Source organism: Orcinus orca, chromosome 1, assembly GCF_937001465.1.
Source record: "Orcinus orca chromosome 1, mOrcOrc1.1, whole genome shotgun sequence".
NCBI classification, from domain to species: Eukaryota; Metazoa; Chordata; class Mammalia; order Artiodactyla; family Delphinidae; genus Orcinus; species Orcinus orca.
Genome location: NC_064559.1, coordinates 127,674,652 through 127,695,207, shown reverse-complemented (window position 1 = coordinate 127,695,207; position 20,556 = coordinate 127,674,652). Strand labels below are relative to the sequence as shown.

Below are 20,556 nucleotides of genomic sequence, written 5' to 3'. Positions count from 1 at the left end.
AAATAAGCTATGCTTCTTGTAAATATCAAAAGAAAGTATTCCTCCATTGCATTAACACATTAATTTGCATTAAAATCAAAATAATATCATATTATTAGCATTAATATTGTTACCAAACGCAGGTTAAGCTGCTCACCACTCAAAAGTCAATAATTCGAGAGGCAAGTGTCAGTAGAAAGGAAAGTTGCTTTAATCAGAAAGGCCTGCAATCTGGGGAGATGGTGGACTGGCATCCAGAGACCAACTCAGAAGGTTCTGCTCAGCCATGACAGTTTTTAAATGGCAAAAAGGGGGAAGAATCTCAGTTATATTAAATAACTTAATTTTCATCAAGGCAGGAGGTTGGGTTCTGATCATTCTCCATTGAGTGCAGACTGGGTGACTCTCTCTTCAGATGTTATCTTGTCTGAGTTATCTGCCTGCAGGATTCCTTAGGGAGCTGTTGGGAGTAGAGAGCTTATCATTCTTTAACTACTTCATTCTTCATTCTTCTTTTTATCTAGGGAAAGAATCAACAGGTTAGACAAGGCATGGTGTGCATCAGGAGAGCGTAAGTCAGGAGTTAGTTTCAACTGCTTAGTGATCTCATTCCTATAATTAGGTTATTTTAAGGTCAGAGAGGAATAGAAATGGGCAAACAGGACCTACAGGAAAGGGGCAAAGGAGCTGCTTTCAATATCATGGGAAAATATCCAATTGGCCGATTATAGAAGCTTCAAATCAAAGACAGTTTCCAGGCTATACCAAGTGTCATGAAAGAGCTACTGACATAAATATCTTGAAGCTTTATGTATTTCAGTATTAAAGAGAAATGATGAATTCATTATATTGGCTTTTCCCCCTCTTCTGACATATCAAGAGTCTCAAGGGGGCAACAGTTTTATGAAACAGTCTTGCAACTTCCAAAAAGTTAAAATTGTAAATGTCTACCCTGAGTTTCTGCCCAAACATCTTGTAGGAACCTCATGTCCTCTGCTGCTTAAAACCTTCCAACAGTTTCCTGTTGCATTGCCTTTGGGATAAAGGTTCAAACTCCTTAGCTTGGCATATACAGACATTTCAGTAACAGGTTCCCTCTTTACTTTCCATTCCTTACAACAAAATGTTCAACACCATTGTTACCTCTCTGTGTACAGGTTCCAAGCACTTCATGCTCTCTCCTGATGCCCTGTTTTGCACATGCTGTTTCCTCCATCTGTAATGCCCTTCCCTGTCTCATCTATTGGCAAACTGAGGATCGAAGCTTCAACCACCCAGAGACCCTGATCACCAACGTCTCCTACCCACATTCCCCCCAGAAATGTGTAGGGGGCCTCCTTTATGTTTCTGGTTATACTAGAGCTGCACTGAATTTTATTTTATTTTTTTGCACTGAATTTTAGTAATTGATTTTCCCATCTCTTCTCTCTACCAGAAGTCAAATTACTTGAGGTTGAGGACAGTTAGGTTGTGTTGTTTCGTTGCTTGCTTTCATTCTTATGGCTTCAATACTTCACACAGAGATTGAGACATGGTAAATTTTCGATAAGTTATATGTTAAATAACTTAATTTTCAAAAATTTTGAAAAGCCACAGTCAACATATTTCAATATATTTACATATGGAGTATTATACCTGCAGTCTCATACTGTTTTATCTTCTTTTAAGTCTCTGCTTAAACCTTACTTTATCAGAATGGCCTTCCCTAACCTCCCTTTTGAAATATATCAGTCAATTCTCATTTGTTACCCTTTGTACCCTGCCTTGCTATTTTTCTATATAGCAGTTATCATCTCCTGACATATATATGTATGTATACATGTGTATGCATACATGTATATATGTGTATGTGTATATATATATGTATATATATATATTTTTTACTATCACTTCCTCTGGAATGTAAGTTCCTTGAGAGTAGTCTTTGTTTTGTTCTCTACTATGTTCCCAGTCGCTAAAACAGTGTCTGAAACACAGAAAGTGTAAATTCATTCATTTAACAAATATTTATTGTTAATAAGATTAATATTTTATAGAGCCAGGTACTGTCCTAAATGCTTGGGATATATTGATGAACAAAGTAAGAGCTTCACCTTGTGAGTGTCCAGGGTGAGAGACTGTTGAGGGAGGAAGAAAGACAATAAAAAATAAACATAATTCATAAGGAAATCGTTTTCTATATTGGAAGATGTTATGAAAAATGAAAGTAGGGTGAAAGGATCAGGTGTGCTTAGGGGACAATTTACAATAGTAAATAGGATGTTCAAACAAATGTTTATGAATAAATAAATATGTATTGTGTGAATACATACTTGTTTAATGAATGAATGAATATCTCTTATTCCATGTGGTCAGCTATTTTATTTATATTTAAACTTCCATTAGTTAAATAACTTTGGCTCACCACCAGCAACATGAATGGTAACTTCTAGAATGGAAACTTATTTTTGTTTGAGCTGGATATTTCACCTCATGCAAAAATGAACTGAAAATCTATATTCTTAAATAAGATAACCTGATTAGAATCTTTGAGTTGGATCATAGAATCTGTACACCTCTAGTTATGTCATTTCGCAACATTTCTTTTAGTGAAAAGAAGTTAAGTGATACGTCCCACCCAGTTTAGGCAACTGACACAAGAGCCAGCTCTCCTGAATTACAGATCCAGTATTCTTTCCATTATCTCAGCCTGGTTCAAATCCAAATGTTCATTCTGAATAGAACTACTAGCCTGTAAAAATGCAACACACTTTATATCGGTGGGTAAAGTCAAATTGTTTTTCTGTATTTCAGTCTTCTAAACTATGAAACAGGATAAGGAAGAAAAGATTTGTCATCTGTTGTGCAGGCAGATCACTAGAAATAATAATGTTCCTAAGTAAACTTTCTTCTAAGTTCCCACTTCAGCTCATTTGTCTTATATATCTAATCACTTATTCATATATTCAAACATTTTTATTGAGTGTCAATTCTGGTCCAGGCACTGTGCTAAGCACGTACAATAGAGAGATGATTACCACTTGATTTAACAAAATCTATTCATTAATTCATTCCATAATGATTTATTGACTATTTGCTTTGTGCCAGGTATTGCTCTCAGTGTTGGAAGAGCAGCAAAGGACAAAAAAAATGCAAATTTATTACACTCATGTTGTTTGCATTTTGAGACTTGAGACAAATAATAATCAATTAAACATTTAGATATACAATATAATGTTACACTGTTAATCCCTAAGAAGAAAAAAAGAAGTAAGAAAGGGAATAGAGTGATGGGAGAGAGTTGCTATTTTGCCTTTCTGAGGGAGGGGGGCACTTCTGAGCAAGACTTGAAGGGAGAAAACCATGCAAAGGTGCAAGAGAAGCATGTTCAAAGCAGCGAGCCCAGCCCGAGGTTGATGTGCTTGGCAGTGTATTCTAGATACAGCAAGGTGGGCTGTATCAGTGGTGTGTTGGAGACACTTGTACACACCCTCAAGAGCCAACTCTGCTCACCTCTTCCCAAATCCATGTTTAGTCATGCTTGTAGCTTGAAATCAGCCATGGAGGAAGAATTTAAGTCATGCAAGTCAACAAACATGACCAATGAGAGCTTTTCTCCCAGTATTCTGCCTCTGTTCCCATGCACTGAGGCAGGGGAGAGTAGTAGTGGTGAGATCATCTCAGGGGGCAGATCTGACTTCTATGAGACTGGTTCACATGGTGGAGACCTGGCAAAAATGTTATGCCTGTTTTCTTATGTAGCCCTACAATCTCCCCCAACCTCAGCCCCTGAGGTGGAGAGAATATCACTTGTAGTTACTGCTCCTTGTAATTGGCAGGTGGTGTCAGTGAAAATTCCCTTTGTCCCACCCTTGCACTTAGGTGCACTTATGTGCCACTCCTACTTTTTAAAAATGTTTAGTCTTTAACACCTATTTTATCATTTTCACAGTACCACCAACAACTAAATCTGAAAGAATAAAAAAGCTAAGTTGAGGACAGGAACAGAAAATGCTATTGATAATACCACCCGAAGTAAGTATGACATAAGAATGGCTTTAAGGTTCCCAAACTGAAATACATAGTACATTTGTAAAGTTCCAAAATACTCATTCTAGATCTGTTATCACATTTTTAAGAACATTATGTCAAGCACTAATATGATGGTGATAAAGGTAAAGCAACTAATGCATTGCAAAAAATGTCATACAACTTTTTTTTTATTGACAGTGTATGTAGTTCCAATTAATGTGTAGAAAGAATATTACCTTTACCCTTTACCCTTTACCCATATAAATGGTAGATTTCCTTTATTACCCCAGAACCTATAAATGCAGATAAACAGTGGTTAAAAGAAAAATAAATGTTTATTTGGTATAAGTAACAGGAAGAACTTGACTAGCTTACTAGCTTAAAGAGGGAGAGAGAGAGGGAGGGAGGCTCAAGGGTAGGAAAACCACTGGGCCTTAGGAATGACTGGAATAGAAACTGGAAAGTCTGATAGCCAGGCAGTATAGACTCTCATTAAGTTTTGCTCTCTTTTTGCATCAGCTTCATTCTTTTATTCCCTCTACAGACCAGTTATCTCCGCTCGTTAGCTCATATGGTAGAATATGGTTGTCCATTACTTCTGGGTTCAGATGTTACCTTTCTAATCACGTAAGAAGACCAGCTGAGAGTCTTTTCTCCTATCTCTAAATTTCTAGGTGGAAGGATCCAATTGATACAGGTTGCTAAGCTGCCCATTCCTAGTCTAATCAGCTATGGCCAAAGGGACTGGGCTCTCACAATACAAATGTGGCACATCAGAATACTTCAGACCCGATTCTAGAGTAGAAAAGAACTCAAAAAATCACTGAATTCAATCCATTGCCAAATGCAGTGATCTCTTCTGTCTGCTCTCTGACCGATGGCTATATTCAGCCTCTGCTTAAACACTCATAATAACAGAGAGCTGACTAAAGCATGAGGCAGCTCATTCATGGGTGAGGCAGTTTTATTGTTAGAAGGTCCATTCTTACATTGAGCTAAAATCTCTGTAACTTCAATCCATTATACTTTGTGGAACAATAAATAAGATGCCTAATTCCTCTTTTTACTTGGAAGCCCTTTATTTATTAGAAGATAGCTAAAATGTTCTTCACTGGTTTTCCCCAGTGTAAACATCTCCAACTCCTTCAAACTTTCTTTCTCTGGTAAGAATCCCCCATCCTTCACTATTTTAATAATTAGTTTGCTTTCAGCTGTCTAAAAATGATATTTTTACTCCAAAGAATAAAGCAGTAAAGGAACCACCTTTGCTCACATCACTGGCAAGTCCAAAGTCAGTCTTCAGCAAGTGGGTGGTCCAGCAGCTCAGTTACACATTCAACCCTCAACAAACGCTTAGGGAGCACCTACTATGTGCCAGACATTTGTACTAGGCATTCGAGGTATGTCAGGACCCAAACAAACTGCCATTCTAGAGCTTATATTCCAATGGAGAGAGACAGATGGTAAACAATAAATGTAAAAAAAAATAAACAAATCATATAGAAGGTTAGTGGTAAGTGTTTTGAATAAAAAAAAGTAGAACAAGGAAAGGGGGCTGAGATTGGGGGTGAGGTAGCAGGTGGCTGTATCAGGGTAACTTTCATTGAGATTTCAATCAAGACTTAAAGATGAAGACTTTATTGGGGGTGTACATAGGAAGTGGCAAAGGGGATATTTGAGGGAAGAGCCAAGAAACAGCTAAAGAGAAGACCCTAAGGCGAGACAGTGCCTGGAATATTCTAGGAACAGCAAAGGCCAGTATGTCGGCAAGAAATGAATATAAAGAAAAGAGTTATCTCGGCTGAGGACAGAGAGAGGGTAGGGGACCAGATCATGTAGGATTTATAAACCTTTGTAAGGACTTGCCTTTTACTCAAAATGAAATCAAGCTCCATTTCAGGTTTCTGAGCAGAGGCGTGACATGGTTTTGCTTACATTTTAAAGGAATCTCCCTGGCTCCTATTAAAAATAGATTGTTGGGAGGCAAGAGATTCTTTCTGTCTTTCTGTAGGCTTTATGCTTAGGTAGGCTCCTGTTGTGATTTTAGTGTGGTTGCAAGCAATGATCAGAAGTACATGCTTCCATGTTTGCGTTCATCAAGAGAGAGATGATGATTATTACCATCATCAAATGATGGTAAATTTCATGCTGACAGACCCACCCTTGAACCAACCCCTGGTTTCAAGGGTGTGCCATGCTCTGATTGGCCTTAGGTCTGGATCACCTGAAATTATCACTGTGGAAGGGGGGGATGATTACTTTGATTGGTTTACCCCTGACCAAATTGCATGGCTACCCCACAATAGAGCTGCTAACGATATTGCTCTCCACAATTATCCTGTTATAACTGGTATTTTTTTTAACATATTCTAACTAAATATAATCTGTGGGGAAAATTTGAGTAGGACACAATGGAACTATTATATGGTTAATTGAATACTTTTATTTCATTAACAAATCCTAATACTGTAGTTGCTTTGGGTCAATGCTTCATGATTTCTTTATAAGTTGTACCATCAAACCCTGTATCCCCTAATATGTAGAGCATTTTGCAGCTGATCTTTAAAAACTTAAATAGGAGACTTTACATTTATATTCCTGTTGCAATCCTTTCAGTATCATTTTGAATGCTGATTCTATCTTCCTAATATAAGTTATCTGTCATTTGCAAATTTGGTAAAAATACTTCATCATAAGTATTAAATAAGGGCAAAATCATATTCATTTCCCCTTTCTTAAAAAGATACTTTATTTCTCTAGTAGAAAATGGGTATAGGGGGTGAGGGAATTATAGACTGAAGTGATGATCCTCCAACAGAAATATCTATTTGCAAAATAATTAAGAGATTTAACCAAACCTGAACGATTTTCAGCTCTCATTTCTCAGTTTTTCATTGCCGGTGTTAAGAAGCAAATGTATTCAAATTACTTTGAATACTCTAGAAATATTAAAATATATTTTGAAAATGCTGATGGGTTCCATTTTTTATTTGGTTCCTTTCTGTGTGAAGTTATCAAAGAAGAATTTAGTTTGGAAGAGTTACTTATTCCAGGAATGAGCTTAAAAGCTGTATTTTTATTTGCAGAACACTTGTCAGTTATCATTTGTGTGGTTATTTGCATAAAGTCAAATAAATTATAATGTGGATTTTATAATACATTTATAGCATTTCATAATTTATGATATTATAAAGCAAAATGATGTTGTTTCTTTTGTATTTAGCATATTTTTCATCTTTTACTTTTTTCTTTACTTTTCTCCATTCATTATCCTAGTTTAGTTCTTTATGCATGATCATTCTAAAAACTGCTGATCCACTCAAACTATTGTGTTCTCTTCCAAGAATAATCTTTATTAAATGCACAGTACAGGAAGGACAGCCAGCTATGCTGAACTTTTTTCAGTGAACAAGTAGATAAGCAGTCGCTTTTGCAGAATACAAAAGAGCAATATTTGTGCTAAAACAGTCCTTTGTTCGCTGCCATCTAATCCTTTCTTTTTTAATGTAAAATTTATTTTTACCAAAGTAACACATGCACAAAGCTTAAAAAATAAATAGTTCTGGAAGATTTATCATGAAATAAACAAACCCAAACTACACTCTCTGTCTCACCTTTTTCTTTTCCCTAAGTATTATATCCCAGAAACAACAACTTTAAACTCTTCTTCCTGATTTTCCTGGTATTTACCTCCATGCTTCTGATTAATATGTTCATATGCCATTTTCTCACCTATCAATTCTAGACATTATCTGTTGGCTTCCTACTTAGGAATATGAGAATTTGTATTCCCATCACACAGACATATGCACACATCCCTGCTTTTTTTCCATCCTCCCATGAAATTGTTTTACATCTTAATTTTATTAATATTCTCTGCTTACATTTTTATGAAGATGTAACTATTTTTATAACTGATCCACAGAGTGTACATGATTATACCTCCTTAAAACTTTATCTTGAAGTTAATTTTTTAAAAGTTTCCATGTATCTTTTATTATTTTTTTCCCCTAAGTTTGCCAACAGTACTATAAAACTCTGCTCAATATATTCAGACATTTTTGGTCTATATGTTCCATGTTTTTCCTTGGAGTCATGTTTCCTGGAGCCCTCTGGTCTCATATTGCATTGGAACCCAAGGACTGATATATGGCTATATAGTTGTTGGCCTAGGCCTTAATTCATTGATATCTAATTTACTTCTCTTATATGTTTGATCTCTGGTTTCCTGGGTACCACATCTTCTTTACTGATGTATTCCTTCATTGGGGCATACATCTTCCAGAAGATTTCAAAGAAAAAGTACATAGGGAACAAACTTTTCTACATTTAGTGTATCTAGAAGTATCTTTATTCTATTTTTGCACATAGATAATTTGGAAAGGAATCCTTCTTCTCAGTACTCAGGAAGATTTGTGCAATGTTTGCCTAAGGTGGAGGGAGGAGGTGGGCATTGACAGGTGAAAAAGAGAATCTTAGTACAGTTTTACTTTGGATGTCTCTTATTATAAGTGAGGCTGAACATTTTTGTTTTTACCTTTCTATAATGTTTGTTCATATTTTATTCATATATTTTACCCATTTTTTAAAATTTGGTTGTTGGCCTTTGACTTTTATTTTTAGGAACTCCTTGTATATTAAAGAAATCAGCGCTTTTTTATGATAAGAATTGGTAATATTTTCCTGCAAGGACTCAAGGACCTGGAGGGTAATTTGATAGCATCTTTTAAAATAAAAAATGCATTCTACCCAGAAATTTAATTTATAGTATCTATCCAGCAGATATATTCACACATGTGAAAAATGACTTAGAAACAGGGATATTCATCAAAGATTTGTTTGTAAATAGCAAGATTGGAGGCAACCTAAGTGTCCATCAATAAGATCTAGTTAAATAAATCATGACTCTTATTTGGTGGAATATTTTGCAGCTATATATAAAGAATAAGATATTTCTAAATGTACTTACTGATAAGGACAGATCTCTAAGATATATTTTTAAGTTAAAAAAATAAGTTACAGGACAGTGTGTACTGTGGTTACTACTTTGTAATAAAAACTATGTATGTATGTAATCAATTTATGCATTAGAATATATGTGGAAAAATATACAGTAAACTGGTCCTCAGCAGCTGGAGAGGAGGTGTTAAAAATATGTGCTTCTTCTTTTTGAAACAGCTTTATTGATATACAAGTTACATACTATGAAAATCACCAGTATTAAGTGTATAATTCAATGAATTTATCATATTTAGCATATTTACAACTATCACCACAATTTAGTTTTAGAACATTTCCATTAGCCTAAAAAGAAAATTATGTCCATTTAGTTATTCCCCATTCCTACTCCCAGCCCTAGGCAAACACTAATCTACTTTCTGTCTCTCTCTGTTTGCCATTTCCAGGCATACTGTATATGCTTTTATACTTTTTGAGTTTATATTTTCCATTGTGAATTTATACCTATTATTCAAAAATACATACCCCTCAGAATTATCTAATTGATCCTATGATTATTTCCTCTTCTCATAAGAAGAAAATGCAGCATAAAAAAGTTAAAGGAAGCCTTTAGTAATATAAACAGACAAGAAGTGAGGCTAGGAATAAAATCAGAACATTATGAAAATGATCCTATCTCCAATTTTTTTTTTTTTTTTTTTTGCGGTACGCAGACCTCTCACTGTTGTGGCCTCTCCCGTGGCGGAGCGCAGGCTCCAGACGCGCAGGCTCAGCAGCCATGGCTCACGGGCCCAGCCGCTCCGCAGCATGTGGGATCGTCCCAGACCGGGGCACGAACCCGTGTCGCCTGCATCGGCAGGCAGACTCTCAACCACTGCGCCACCAGCGAAGCCCCTATCTCCTATTTTTATTGCATCAGTATTAGACCTCATTTTGGCTTAGCATACACTGAAATTTAGGTTTAATCATTGTTCACATAAGTGTAAATCTCTGTAAAAGGTCAAAACATTTACCACTCAGAAGGGAAAGAACAAATCATTATACTGAAAAAAGATATGGGTATGAAAATAATGCTGTACAGGCACTTCACTTTTTATTGCCTTATTTTGTTAGAAAGCCATAAATACTAATATAATCTTGTCATATATTACAAAGGTTGACCATCTGCTAATGTTGAGATTAATAATCTACCCCATGGTTAACTCATAAAATCATACAAATTTAGATTTGGATGAGGTTTTAGAAATTTATCTATGACATTTTCCCAGATTTATTCCACTAGATACCAGCCAATCTAATTATGTTAGTGGTGACATGTTTAACCTTTGTGAAAGTCTCTGTATAGATTTATTTATATGAATATTGTTGCTGTTAAAAAATCCAAGGGCCAAATTTGTGACCTGTTCCTTCTCAAGTGAATAATAATACTTAATAACAAAAATAATAAGGATGATGATAGCAGCCTTTATTGAGTATTTACTGTAACCCATCACTGAGCTAGAGCAGTGCTTTATGTACATTATGTCTTTTAGGTTTCACAATCACCTAGGATGAAGGCCCTATTTTTAATCCCATTTTCATTTTCAGGAAAGGAAATCCCATTATTTTCAGTAAATGAAATTTATTCCTGGAGGTTAACGAACATGTCTAGTGTCACACAGCTACTAAATGAAAAGAGCTCAAATTTGAACCCAGTCTTTAATCAGCATGCTTTTGTGATATACATTGTTGTATTAGCCTCACTCCTGACTCCATGTTGTATTTTGTCCTTTGTTTTATTTCTTATTTCACTTTTTATATTTCACTTTTTGTGTCTTGACTTGTAAAGAACCTTAAATCTTTTCTAGAAAGTGGTGGGGTTTAAATAAGCAAGCATATTGACTATTGTTTGTTTGTAGTCTTGTGCTTTATTAGGAGAAAAAAAAAGAAAAATGTGTTTTTGTGTGTATTATATTTTCTTTTGCCTCCTAAGGCCAGGTTTGCCCCCATGCAACAGTTTGTTTTTGCCAGGATAAAGCAAGAGCTAATCAATCAACATTGGTTGAGTCAATGTGGGGAATACAAAGAATTATGCTAGAGTTCCTGCCCTTTGGGAGCTTACATATTTAATTGTTGAGTGAAAATACACGTACAAAACCACAAACGGGCTTCCCTGGTGGCACAGTGGTTGAGCGTCTGCCTGCCGATGCAGGGGACACGGGTTCGTGCCCCGGTCCGGGAAGATCCCACATGCTGCGAAGCGGCTGGGCCCGTGAGCCATGGCTGCTGAGCCTGCGCGTCTGGAGCCTGTGCTCCGCAACAGGAGAGGCCACAACAATGAGAGTCCCGCGTACCGCAAAAAAAAAAAAAAAAAAAAAAAAAAAGCCACAAGCACGTGAAAAGTGATTATTAATGGCACTGATAATGGGCGCTTTATGTATCATAAGTCAATGATTAAGGCAAAGAAACCACTGTAGGAAATAGGTGTTTTTGTTTTTAAGGAATCCCAATCCCTGAACCAAATCAAGAATTTTTAACATTTGAGTGCTTTGAAGAGTTCTATTTGGACAAGATGCTCTATAAGGTTTGCCCAAGTTAAAAATAATATAATTTTATGAATCATACAGAAAGTACCATTTAGTACAGTGAAATTCCAAATAGTAAAAGGATAAGAGGTTTGCATGCAGAAGATACAGGAAAGCCCATAATAGGCATTGAGAGTAACTGGAGAGACAAGGGATATTTGTGTGTGTGTGCGCGCGCGCGCGCGTGTGTGTGTGTGTGTGTGTGTGTTGTGGTTGGGGGGGAAAGGTGGAGGAGAGAGAAAATTGCTGGCAAAGCAGTTACCCACTGAGCAAATTTTTCAAAAATGGATGCCTTTTCAAACGTTGTAGAGCCTCTGATAAAAACATTTTAAAGGAAATTTCCAATATGCTATTAAAAATAAAACAGAGACCGTGAGAGATACTGTATAGAAAAGGGAGTCAATTTGAGTAGCCTTTCTTAATGCTTCTTCCATCTCTAATCAGTGGTGAAGATGGAGCTACCGCTCCCATCCCCACTTGCTCTTTCAAGCCCCAAAATGGTAGATCCTACCCTTGGTACCAGTTTTTGTACCAACTCTTTAATACATCGCTCAACCTGTGTTCTTTTCCATCCAGGTATTGTGAATATTTCCTAGGGGTCCCCACTAATCATCAACTGAGTAAGGTGAGAATCACATCCTTCTCCACTTGGAACTTCAAGCGTCTGGAAGCAAAAGCGTATGTTTCAATCTGATGATGTGTACTTGCTTTGGAAATATTGTTTTTACTAAGCAGTGGTCTTGGTTAACGGGGTAAAGTGTTGTTTGTTTTTTAAGAGGATGGAGAGGTCTGCAAATAAAAGATGGCATAGAAAAAAAAGCTATAAAATAGGTTTTCCTTGGCCCGCCTAGGTCGAGGGGGGAGCCAACTTGGAGCCTGATTTGGAGGGAAAAGTGGAGGCTGCCTGGGGGCAGTCCTGCGGTCCAGTGACCACGCTCCCGAGGTCTAAGGCAGTGGGTGTGGAGGGTTGGGCGGTGTCGCACCCACAGCGCCCTAGGAGGGCAACAGGGACTTCGGAGAGGAACGTACAAAAGAAACGGAGCACGCCACGCTGCACAGCAGCAGGCCCCGGCCCACAGCGCCGAGAGCGGAGGGCGGAGGGCCTCACGCGCGCGGCGGCGCGTAGGAGGCGACGGCGGCTGCGCCCACTCCCCCTCGTTCCCGCGCCCCGCCGCTCGCCGCCCGCAGCCGGGCGCCGGCGCGCTCGGCTCTTTCCGCCGCCGCCGCTGCCGCGCGCTGCCCCGTGCGCTCCGGCACCTTCGGCAATTTCCGTCGGGACCTGGCCGCCATTTTCTCTCCGCTTGTGTGTCTCGCCGGCTGCGTGGCTCGGTTCTTGTGAGCGAAGCTTTGTCCGGTTCGGCAATGGACGGGTAGGTAACGAGGCCGGCGAGGAGGTGTGCGAGAGGGGAGTGGGGCCCGCCTTCGGCCTGGTCCGGGGTCGGGCCGAAACCCCCCGGCGGTCCCTCCCCAGGGCTGGGCTGCCGTTACCCAACCCCCGCCCCATCGCACACACCCCTCCTTGGGCTTCCCCCTGGCGGGCTCTGGTCGAGAAAACGGGAAGAAAGCGGGCTTGTGGACTCGGCAGGCGTTGGGGAGACGGCGGGGCGACGACCCCGGGGAGACAGCGGGCCCCGGCGGGGCAGCGGGGGATGGGCTCTGGGGGGTCCCAGGACGTCTCGCCCGGCCCTGCCCCCTCTAGGAGCCATTTCGATCCGTAACCTGGGACCCGGACCGCGGGCGAGCGGCGCGGCTGGGAGCGGGTGTAGCGGCCGGAGAGCGAGGCCTGCGTGGGAGGCTCCCTGCGGAGAGAGAGGCCGCCCCCACCTAGGCCCCCCCAAGCCGTCCCAAGCCTCCCCGGTTTCGCCCGGCCCGGCCCGCTCCGGCTGGGGGAGATGCCGGTGGCGGGAGCTCCCGGGAAGGCTGAGTGGGAGCCGCGGGGGAAGGGGGGGGGGCGGGGAGGCGTGCGGTGGCGGGAGGAAGGGGGAGGGCAGATGTCACACTCCTTTGTTTTCACTGGAGTCCGCTAGTGGGGGCGGGAGGCTGAAAAAACGCCTTTCTGTGTGGCCTAAGATCGTTCCAAGCTTGGCAGAAGGGCCCAGCAATTAAATCATCTCAAAAACGAAGTGTTTGTGGTCGACATCAGTCACATGGGCAAAGGCCAAGAGCCATGGCAGAAACAAGAGTAGATAGTCAACACAGGGCCGTCTTTTCAGCTACTTTGACCAGTTTCTGGAAAAACAAAAACAACTCCAAAAAGCCAGAGCCGTGCTGCATCTTTGAGGCTGGCGATAGTGCTAAGTGAGGTGAGGCAAGGGCTTCGGGAAATGATACGGACCAGGGTCTCCCTGGTACTTAACGCTCCCCATCTGAAAAGATTCTTTAATAATTTAACTCATTGTTAGAAAGGAGGCACCCTTTAGGGTGAAAATATAGCCGTATTCATCCCGTTTGGGGGCATAGGAAAACAGTATCACTTAAAAAGTACGTTTATTGGAATCATTGACAGTATTTGAAGGGTCAGAAGTAAAATGTGAGTTTATTTTAATCATCTGGAGTTCGGTATTTTGTGAAGAAACTAAGTGCAGGTCACATAAAAGTTAACAGATTAACAAAATTTGAATCTTCCTAGAGGTTCTCTGGAGATTATTTTCCAGATGAAACAAATCCAGAGAAGTTCACTCTTTCCCCCAGATCAATATGGAAATAGATGGCAAAACTTGCCCTGGAATTCATGTTTCCTGTTTCTATCAAGATTACTAAAGAGTTAAGTTTTAAATCAAAGGGTAAAGGGGTATTAATAGGCTTTGGGGGTTTGTTCAGTTTGCTATTTGAAGTGTTAAAAAATACCAAAAGTGTGGTGAGTTTCATCACACCTTTGAAAGTCATTTCTAGAAAGCCAAGTTGATTATGGGCCACTGACCATCTTTGTTTTCTGTCTGCGTTGTGAGTGGAAAATTCATGAATGATGAAGTACCCTAAAAAGTTTCAAACAATGACCATTTGAAGAACAAGAGGTTGAAACTTGTTTTTTTCATTACAGAATTGTCACTGAAGTTGCAGTTGGCGTGAAGGTAGGAAAAAAGTTTAAAACTAATGAAAACTGGATTCCTCAGTCAACTGAGCATACTATCATCATTAGTGGAAACTTTCTGTTGGCTTTTGAAAACTATAATACAGCTTACAAAATTCAAGTGTAAAGTGTTTTGTTCAATTTTTAAAGTTGGTTTATATAAATAGTTTTAATCTAAATAGACAACAACCATAAATTTTTTTAGAAAGGCAGCCTATGAGAATAACATTTTAAAATAGTTATGAATGGTGTTCAAGGAATTTAAAAAGCTTTCAGACATGGCTTCTTGTGAATAGAAAATAACCCAATTTTCTGAGAGGATATGATGGTTTTAAATGGACAGATAAGTGATTTGACCTAAATCATATAATTTTAGTAATCTAAGATTTTTTTAGCTCTGCTTTTGTCTTACGAAGACTAAAATATTTTCACCAATAATAAGCCTCATTAGAAATCAGTTACTCTGATCTTTAAAGAGAAAAGAAACTTGTTTAGGCAGTTAGCTTCAAATTTGAGTCAGAAGTTATAAAGCTGGTTTGTGTGTCTGTTAAAGAAAGATAGGCCTTATGGTAGAGATTGTTTGGAATCTTTCCTCACTCACTATGGCCAGGAAAACTACTCATACTTTAAACGTTAGTTCTAGTGCTTAGGCGTTTCATTTCCTTGAATCCTTGCATATTTTAACATCGTGATTTATTATAAATTTTGTTTGTAAGCCTTTCTGCCCTCTTAGGGCATGGTTCTTGTCTTAAATCTTCAATTTTCCAAGCCTGACACCATCTTCCAAGCCTAGTACTAAGATACTTGTTGGATGCAATGACATTGGATGCAGTGACATTTCCCCCCTTCAAGTGTGAGTAGGCTTGAGAGGCTGTGTGCTTAGTCCAGTTATGCTGATTGTTCCAAATAATTTTTGGAATTCTTAAAATTTCATCCATAACAGTGTGATATTAATCAGAACGCTTTTGGAGATATTTTGCGTTTTGCTTATTTTCTGTCCTCTGTATCTAGTAAACTAAGTACTTGTCCATGCTTTAATATTTAGGCTTGTCAAGTTCATATTATGTAGATTGGGGGAGAAATGATGAGTGGGAAGGTGTATTTATTTTTATTTGGCAATGCTGTTTTCTAAGTTGAGAGTGCAAGATGTAGATATTATAGTTACCATCCAAACAGCCTCTGGAAGTGAATTTTTTAAAAGAATAAATGATTCAAGTCTGAGTTGTCAACTGTTACTGGATGAGGAGAAAAGGAACTCACAGGACCCCGAACAAGCAGAGAGAAATGAGGATGCCTGGAAGAGGATGTACATATTGGGTTTATTGGCAGTTTTCTGTATTAGTAGTTTGAAGAGAAAACATTAGAAAATGATATAAAAGTAATTGCTAGCCAATTTTTTTGTCCAGTGTTTAATATAAAAGTTTTGATAACTAAAGTTATGTTTTAAATAATTTTCTAGGATAATGGTTAAGAATTTTTGCTTTGGCGTCAGACTTAGGTACAAGTAATTAAGCTTTTATGAAATAAAAAAAAAAATAATGTGCATGGTTAAAAAAAATTTAAAGTGAAAAGTATTTCTCCCTGATATCAAGTCCTGTTTCTTAGGTGTAGATAATTATGTTAACATTATTTTTGGTGCATTTTTTCCTGAAATTATTAGTTTATATATTAGCACACATATAAACATCCTTGTTTAGCGACACATATGGATTCATGCCGTGTGTACTGGTCCATATCTTGTCGTTAAAAAAAGCTTTATTGAGATACAATTTGACATAAACTGCATATATTTAAGGTATACTAGTGTTTTGACATGTATACCCCTATGGAACTATCACCACAATCAAGATAATGAACCCCAGAAGTATCATTTTGCCCTTTTGTAATCTCTCCCATCTGCCTTTCTTTCCCCAAGCAACCACTGATCTGCTTTCTGTCACTATAGATGAGTTTGCAATTTTTAGAATTTTAAACAAATAGTCATACAGTATGTACCTTCTTTTTGCCTGGATTATTCCACTCAGCATATTTATTTTGGGATTTCACCCATATTGTGTATCAGTAGTTCATTTCTTTTTATTGCTTTGTAGTATTGCATTGTATGGATATACAGCGATTTGTTTATCCACTCAACTCTTGATGGACATTTGGATTGTTTCCAGTTTTGGGCTGTAATAAGTAAAGCTTCTGTGAACATTCCTGTGCAGGTCTTTTTGTGAATGTAAGCTTTCATTTCTCTTGGGGAAATACCTATGATTGGAATGGCTAGACCATATGGTTAGGCATATGTTTAACTTTTTAAGAAACTGCAAACTATTTTCTAAAGTGGTTATACTATTTTACATTGCCACCAGCAGGGTATGAGATTTCCAGTCCATCTACATCCTCTCCAGTGCCTGTTGTCTGGTTTTTTTTGATTATAGAGATTCTAGTGGATGTGAAGTCGTAATCTTTGTGGTTTTCATTTGCATTTCTCTAATGTCTTTGGTGCTGAACATCTTTTCATGGGCTGTTTTCAAGCTGTGTATCATCTTTGGTACAGTGTCATTTTAAATTTCTTGTCCACTTTTTAAATTGATTTATTTCTTTGAGTTTTGAGAAGTCTACATTTCTGGTTACAAGTTCTTTATCAGATATATGGTTTAAAATATTTTCTGCCACTTGTGTTTTCATTCTCTCCACAGTGTTTTGAAGAGCAGTAGTGCAGCAGTTTTTAATTCCGATGAATTTCAGTTTACCAGGTGTTCTGTGGTGTGTATTTTTTTTTGGTTTGGTGTGGCTCCTGCTTTTGGTCATATCTAAGCCATCTTGGTGTAACCCAAGGTCACGATGATTTTCTTCTCTTTTTTCTAATAGAAGTTTTACAGTTTTTAGTTTTGCATTTAAGTCTTTTTGAATTAATTTTTTTAATATGGTGCAATGTATGAATCAAGGTTTTTTGGGTTTCCATATGGACACTTTTTCTAGCAACACTCATTGAAAAGACTATTTTTTTCATTGAACTGGCTTTGCACCTGTGTCAAAAATCAGTTATGTATGTACGTATGATTCTGTTTCTGTACTGTATTCTCGTCCATTGACCCATTTTTGTCTACCTAGTAGACAAAAGCGTACTGTTTTAATTACTGTAGTTTTATATTAAATCTTGAAATCAAGTAGAACTTTGTTCTTTTTCAAAGTTGTTTTGGCTCTTCTGGGTCCTTCACATTTTCCTGTGAGTCAGTTTCTACAAAAAGGCCTGCTGGGATTTAATTGAAATTAACTTGAATCAGTAGAGCAATTTGGGGAAAATTAACATCTTAATGTTGAGTTTTCTCATCCACGAACACAATTTATCTTTCCATTTACTTAGGTCTTTCATTTCTTTCAGCATTGTTTTAGTTTTCACTGTATAGATTTTGTATTTTTTTGGTCAGATTTAGCCTTATTTTGTGTTTTTTGGTGCTATTTTAAAGTAATTTAAAAAATCAGGGCTTCCCTGGTGGCGCAGTGGTTGAGAGTCCGCCTGTCGATGCAGGGGACACGGGTTCGTGTCTTGGTCCGGGAAGATCCCACATGCTGCGGAGCGGCTGGGTCCGTGAGCCATGGCCGCTGAGCCTGCGCATCTGGAACCTGTGCTCCGCAGCGGGAGAGGCCACAGCAGTGAGAGAGAGGCCTGCGTACCGCAAAAAAAAAAATCAAATGTGTATTTGTTATTAATATATAGAAATACAGATTATTTATGCCCATTGCTCTTGTATTCAGCACCTTTGCCAAACTCATTTATTAGATCGAACAGCTATTTGGTAGATGCCGTCAGATTTTATATATACACTGTTCATCATATTTATTATCTGGATGCCTTTTGTTTTTCTTGCCTGTGGCATCTAGTACAATATTTAAATGATGAGAGCAGGCCGCCTTACTTTTTTCCTGATATTAGGGTAAATTACTTAAATGATATATTTTTTTCTTAAAAGTTTGGTACAGTTCACTAGTGAAGCTGTGTGGGCCTGGTGTTTTCTTTGTGGGAAGGTTTTAAACCACATGCAATTTATTGAATAGATACAGGACTATTCACATTATTCTGGAGTGAGCTTTGGTAATTTTGTTTTAATAGAATTAGTCTGTTTCATCAGAGTTGCTGAACTTATTTGCATAGGGTTGTTTGTTGTATTACATTTTAATATTTTTATTATCTGTAGAATCTATAGTGATGTTGCCTCTCTTGTTCCTGGTATTGATAGTGTCTTTTCCCTATCAGTCTGGCTAAAGATTTATTTATTGATTTCATTAATATAAAACAGAAATCAGCTTTTGGTTTCATGGAGTTTTCTCTTTCCCATTTTATTGATTTCTTCTGTTTTAATGTTTTTCTGCTTTGTATTTAGTTTGCTCTCTTCTTAGTTAACATTGAAGTTGATGTAGTTGACATATCTTTTCTAATATAGAGAGGTTTAATGCCATGTATTTTCATACAAGTGTTGCTTTCATGGCATCCCTCAAATTTTGACATTTATACTTCTTTTCATTCAGTTCAAAATACATTCCAATATGCTTTTTTATTTCTTTGACCCATGGGTTATTGAGAAGTATTTGATTTCCAAGTATTTGGAATTTTCCATGTATTTTTCTGTTATTTATTTCTAATTTAATTCCATTGTGCTTAGAGAACATTTTGTAAGACTTGAATCTTTGTAATTATTTTATTGTTTTATGGTTCAAATATATATCCTGTTTTAAGTGCATTTGATAGGGATGTGCATTCTGTTATTGTTGTGTTCTATGCATATCAATTAGGTCATGTTTATTGGTAGTGTTGCTCAAGTGAGCTGCCTTTCCTGATTTTTTATTGTTCTGTCACTTATTGAGAAAACGATATTGAAATCTCCTATATTGTGTATTTGTTTGTTTTTCCTTGCAGTTCTACCAGTTTTTGCTTTATGTTTTTGAAGTTATAATTAGCACATAAACGTTCAGGATTACTATGTCCTCTTGATTCATTGACCCCTTTATTATTATGCAGTGACCTTTTTTATCCCTGGTAATCTATTTTGCTTTAAAATTTAAAATTTTTAAAAATTTCTTTGCTTTCTTTTTTTAAAATTTCTTTGCTTACTTTTTCTGATATTAATACAGCCATCTTGGCTTTCTTTTGAATACAGTTTACATGGTATATCTTTTTCCATTATCTTACTTTCAGACTATTTGTATCCTTAGATTTTAAAGTGTATTTCCTGTAGACAGCATAAAATAGAGACTTGATTTTTAAATCCTATCTTACACCCTCTTCTTTTGGTTGTTGAGACCCTTCACAGTCACTATTGTTATATTAATATGGTTAGTTTTAAAAGTACCACTTTGTTGTTTTGTCTCTTATGTTCTTCATTCCCTTTTTTTTTCCTGCTTTCTTTTGGATTGAGTAATTTTTTTAATTCCATTTTAATCTCTTTAGCTGATTAGCTTATAGCTGTTTTGTTATGTTGATAGCTGTTTTAGGATTTATAGCATACATCTTTAATTTATCACAGTCTTAAGTAGTATTTATGCTACTTTACATATACTATGTGAATATTAGAATACTTCTCCCCCTTTGGCCTCTGTACTATTATTATAACATTTTACTTCTATGTGTTATAAATTCTATACGGCATTCTTTTTATTTGTTTAAACAGCCATTTATCTTTTTAAAAGATTTAAACAACAAGACAAATAATCTTCTACTTTACCCTTAACATAGTTATGCACATGCATTGGATACTTAGGGAGGATTCTCTGCAGATTTCCAGAGTTCTCTCCGTGCAACTCTCTTTGGAACTCTGCCATATAAACTCTAGTTGCTTTGGTCCCCCTGGATTCTTGCCTCTTTCTTAACTCTCAGGGAGTTTTCCAAGTTCGACTTGGTTTCCTTATCTGAGCTGTGCCTTGACCTGGACTTTTTCTCAAGTGAGTAAGCTGGGACGATGATGGCCTTACCCCATGGTTGTTTTCTGA

General features: G+C 37.6%; 1 protein-coding gene across 5 annotated transcripts in view; it reads left to right on the top strand.

The window, feature by feature from the left end:
* The first annotated feature begins 12,765 nt into the window (after positions 1-12,765).
* Positions 12,766-20,556, top strand: part of PTBP2 (polypyrimidine tract binding protein 2) — an 83,747-nt gene continuing 75,956 nt past the window's right edge. For 3 of the 5 annotated variants that reach the window (XM_004263059.4, XM_012533520.3, XM_012533516.3), the window contains exons 1-2: positions 12,772-12,883; positions 14,554-14,584. In XM_004263059.4, coding sequence (XP_004263107.1) covers positions 12,876-12,883; positions 14,554-14,584 — 39 coding nt within the window. In that variant the 5' untranslated portion in view covers positions 12,772-12,875. Of the gene's footprint in view, positions 12,884-13,598; positions 13,817-14,553; positions 14,585-20,556 lie in introns of those variants that run through there. The other 2 variants (XM_004263058.4, XM_033433414.2) reach the window with 2 other exon arrangements.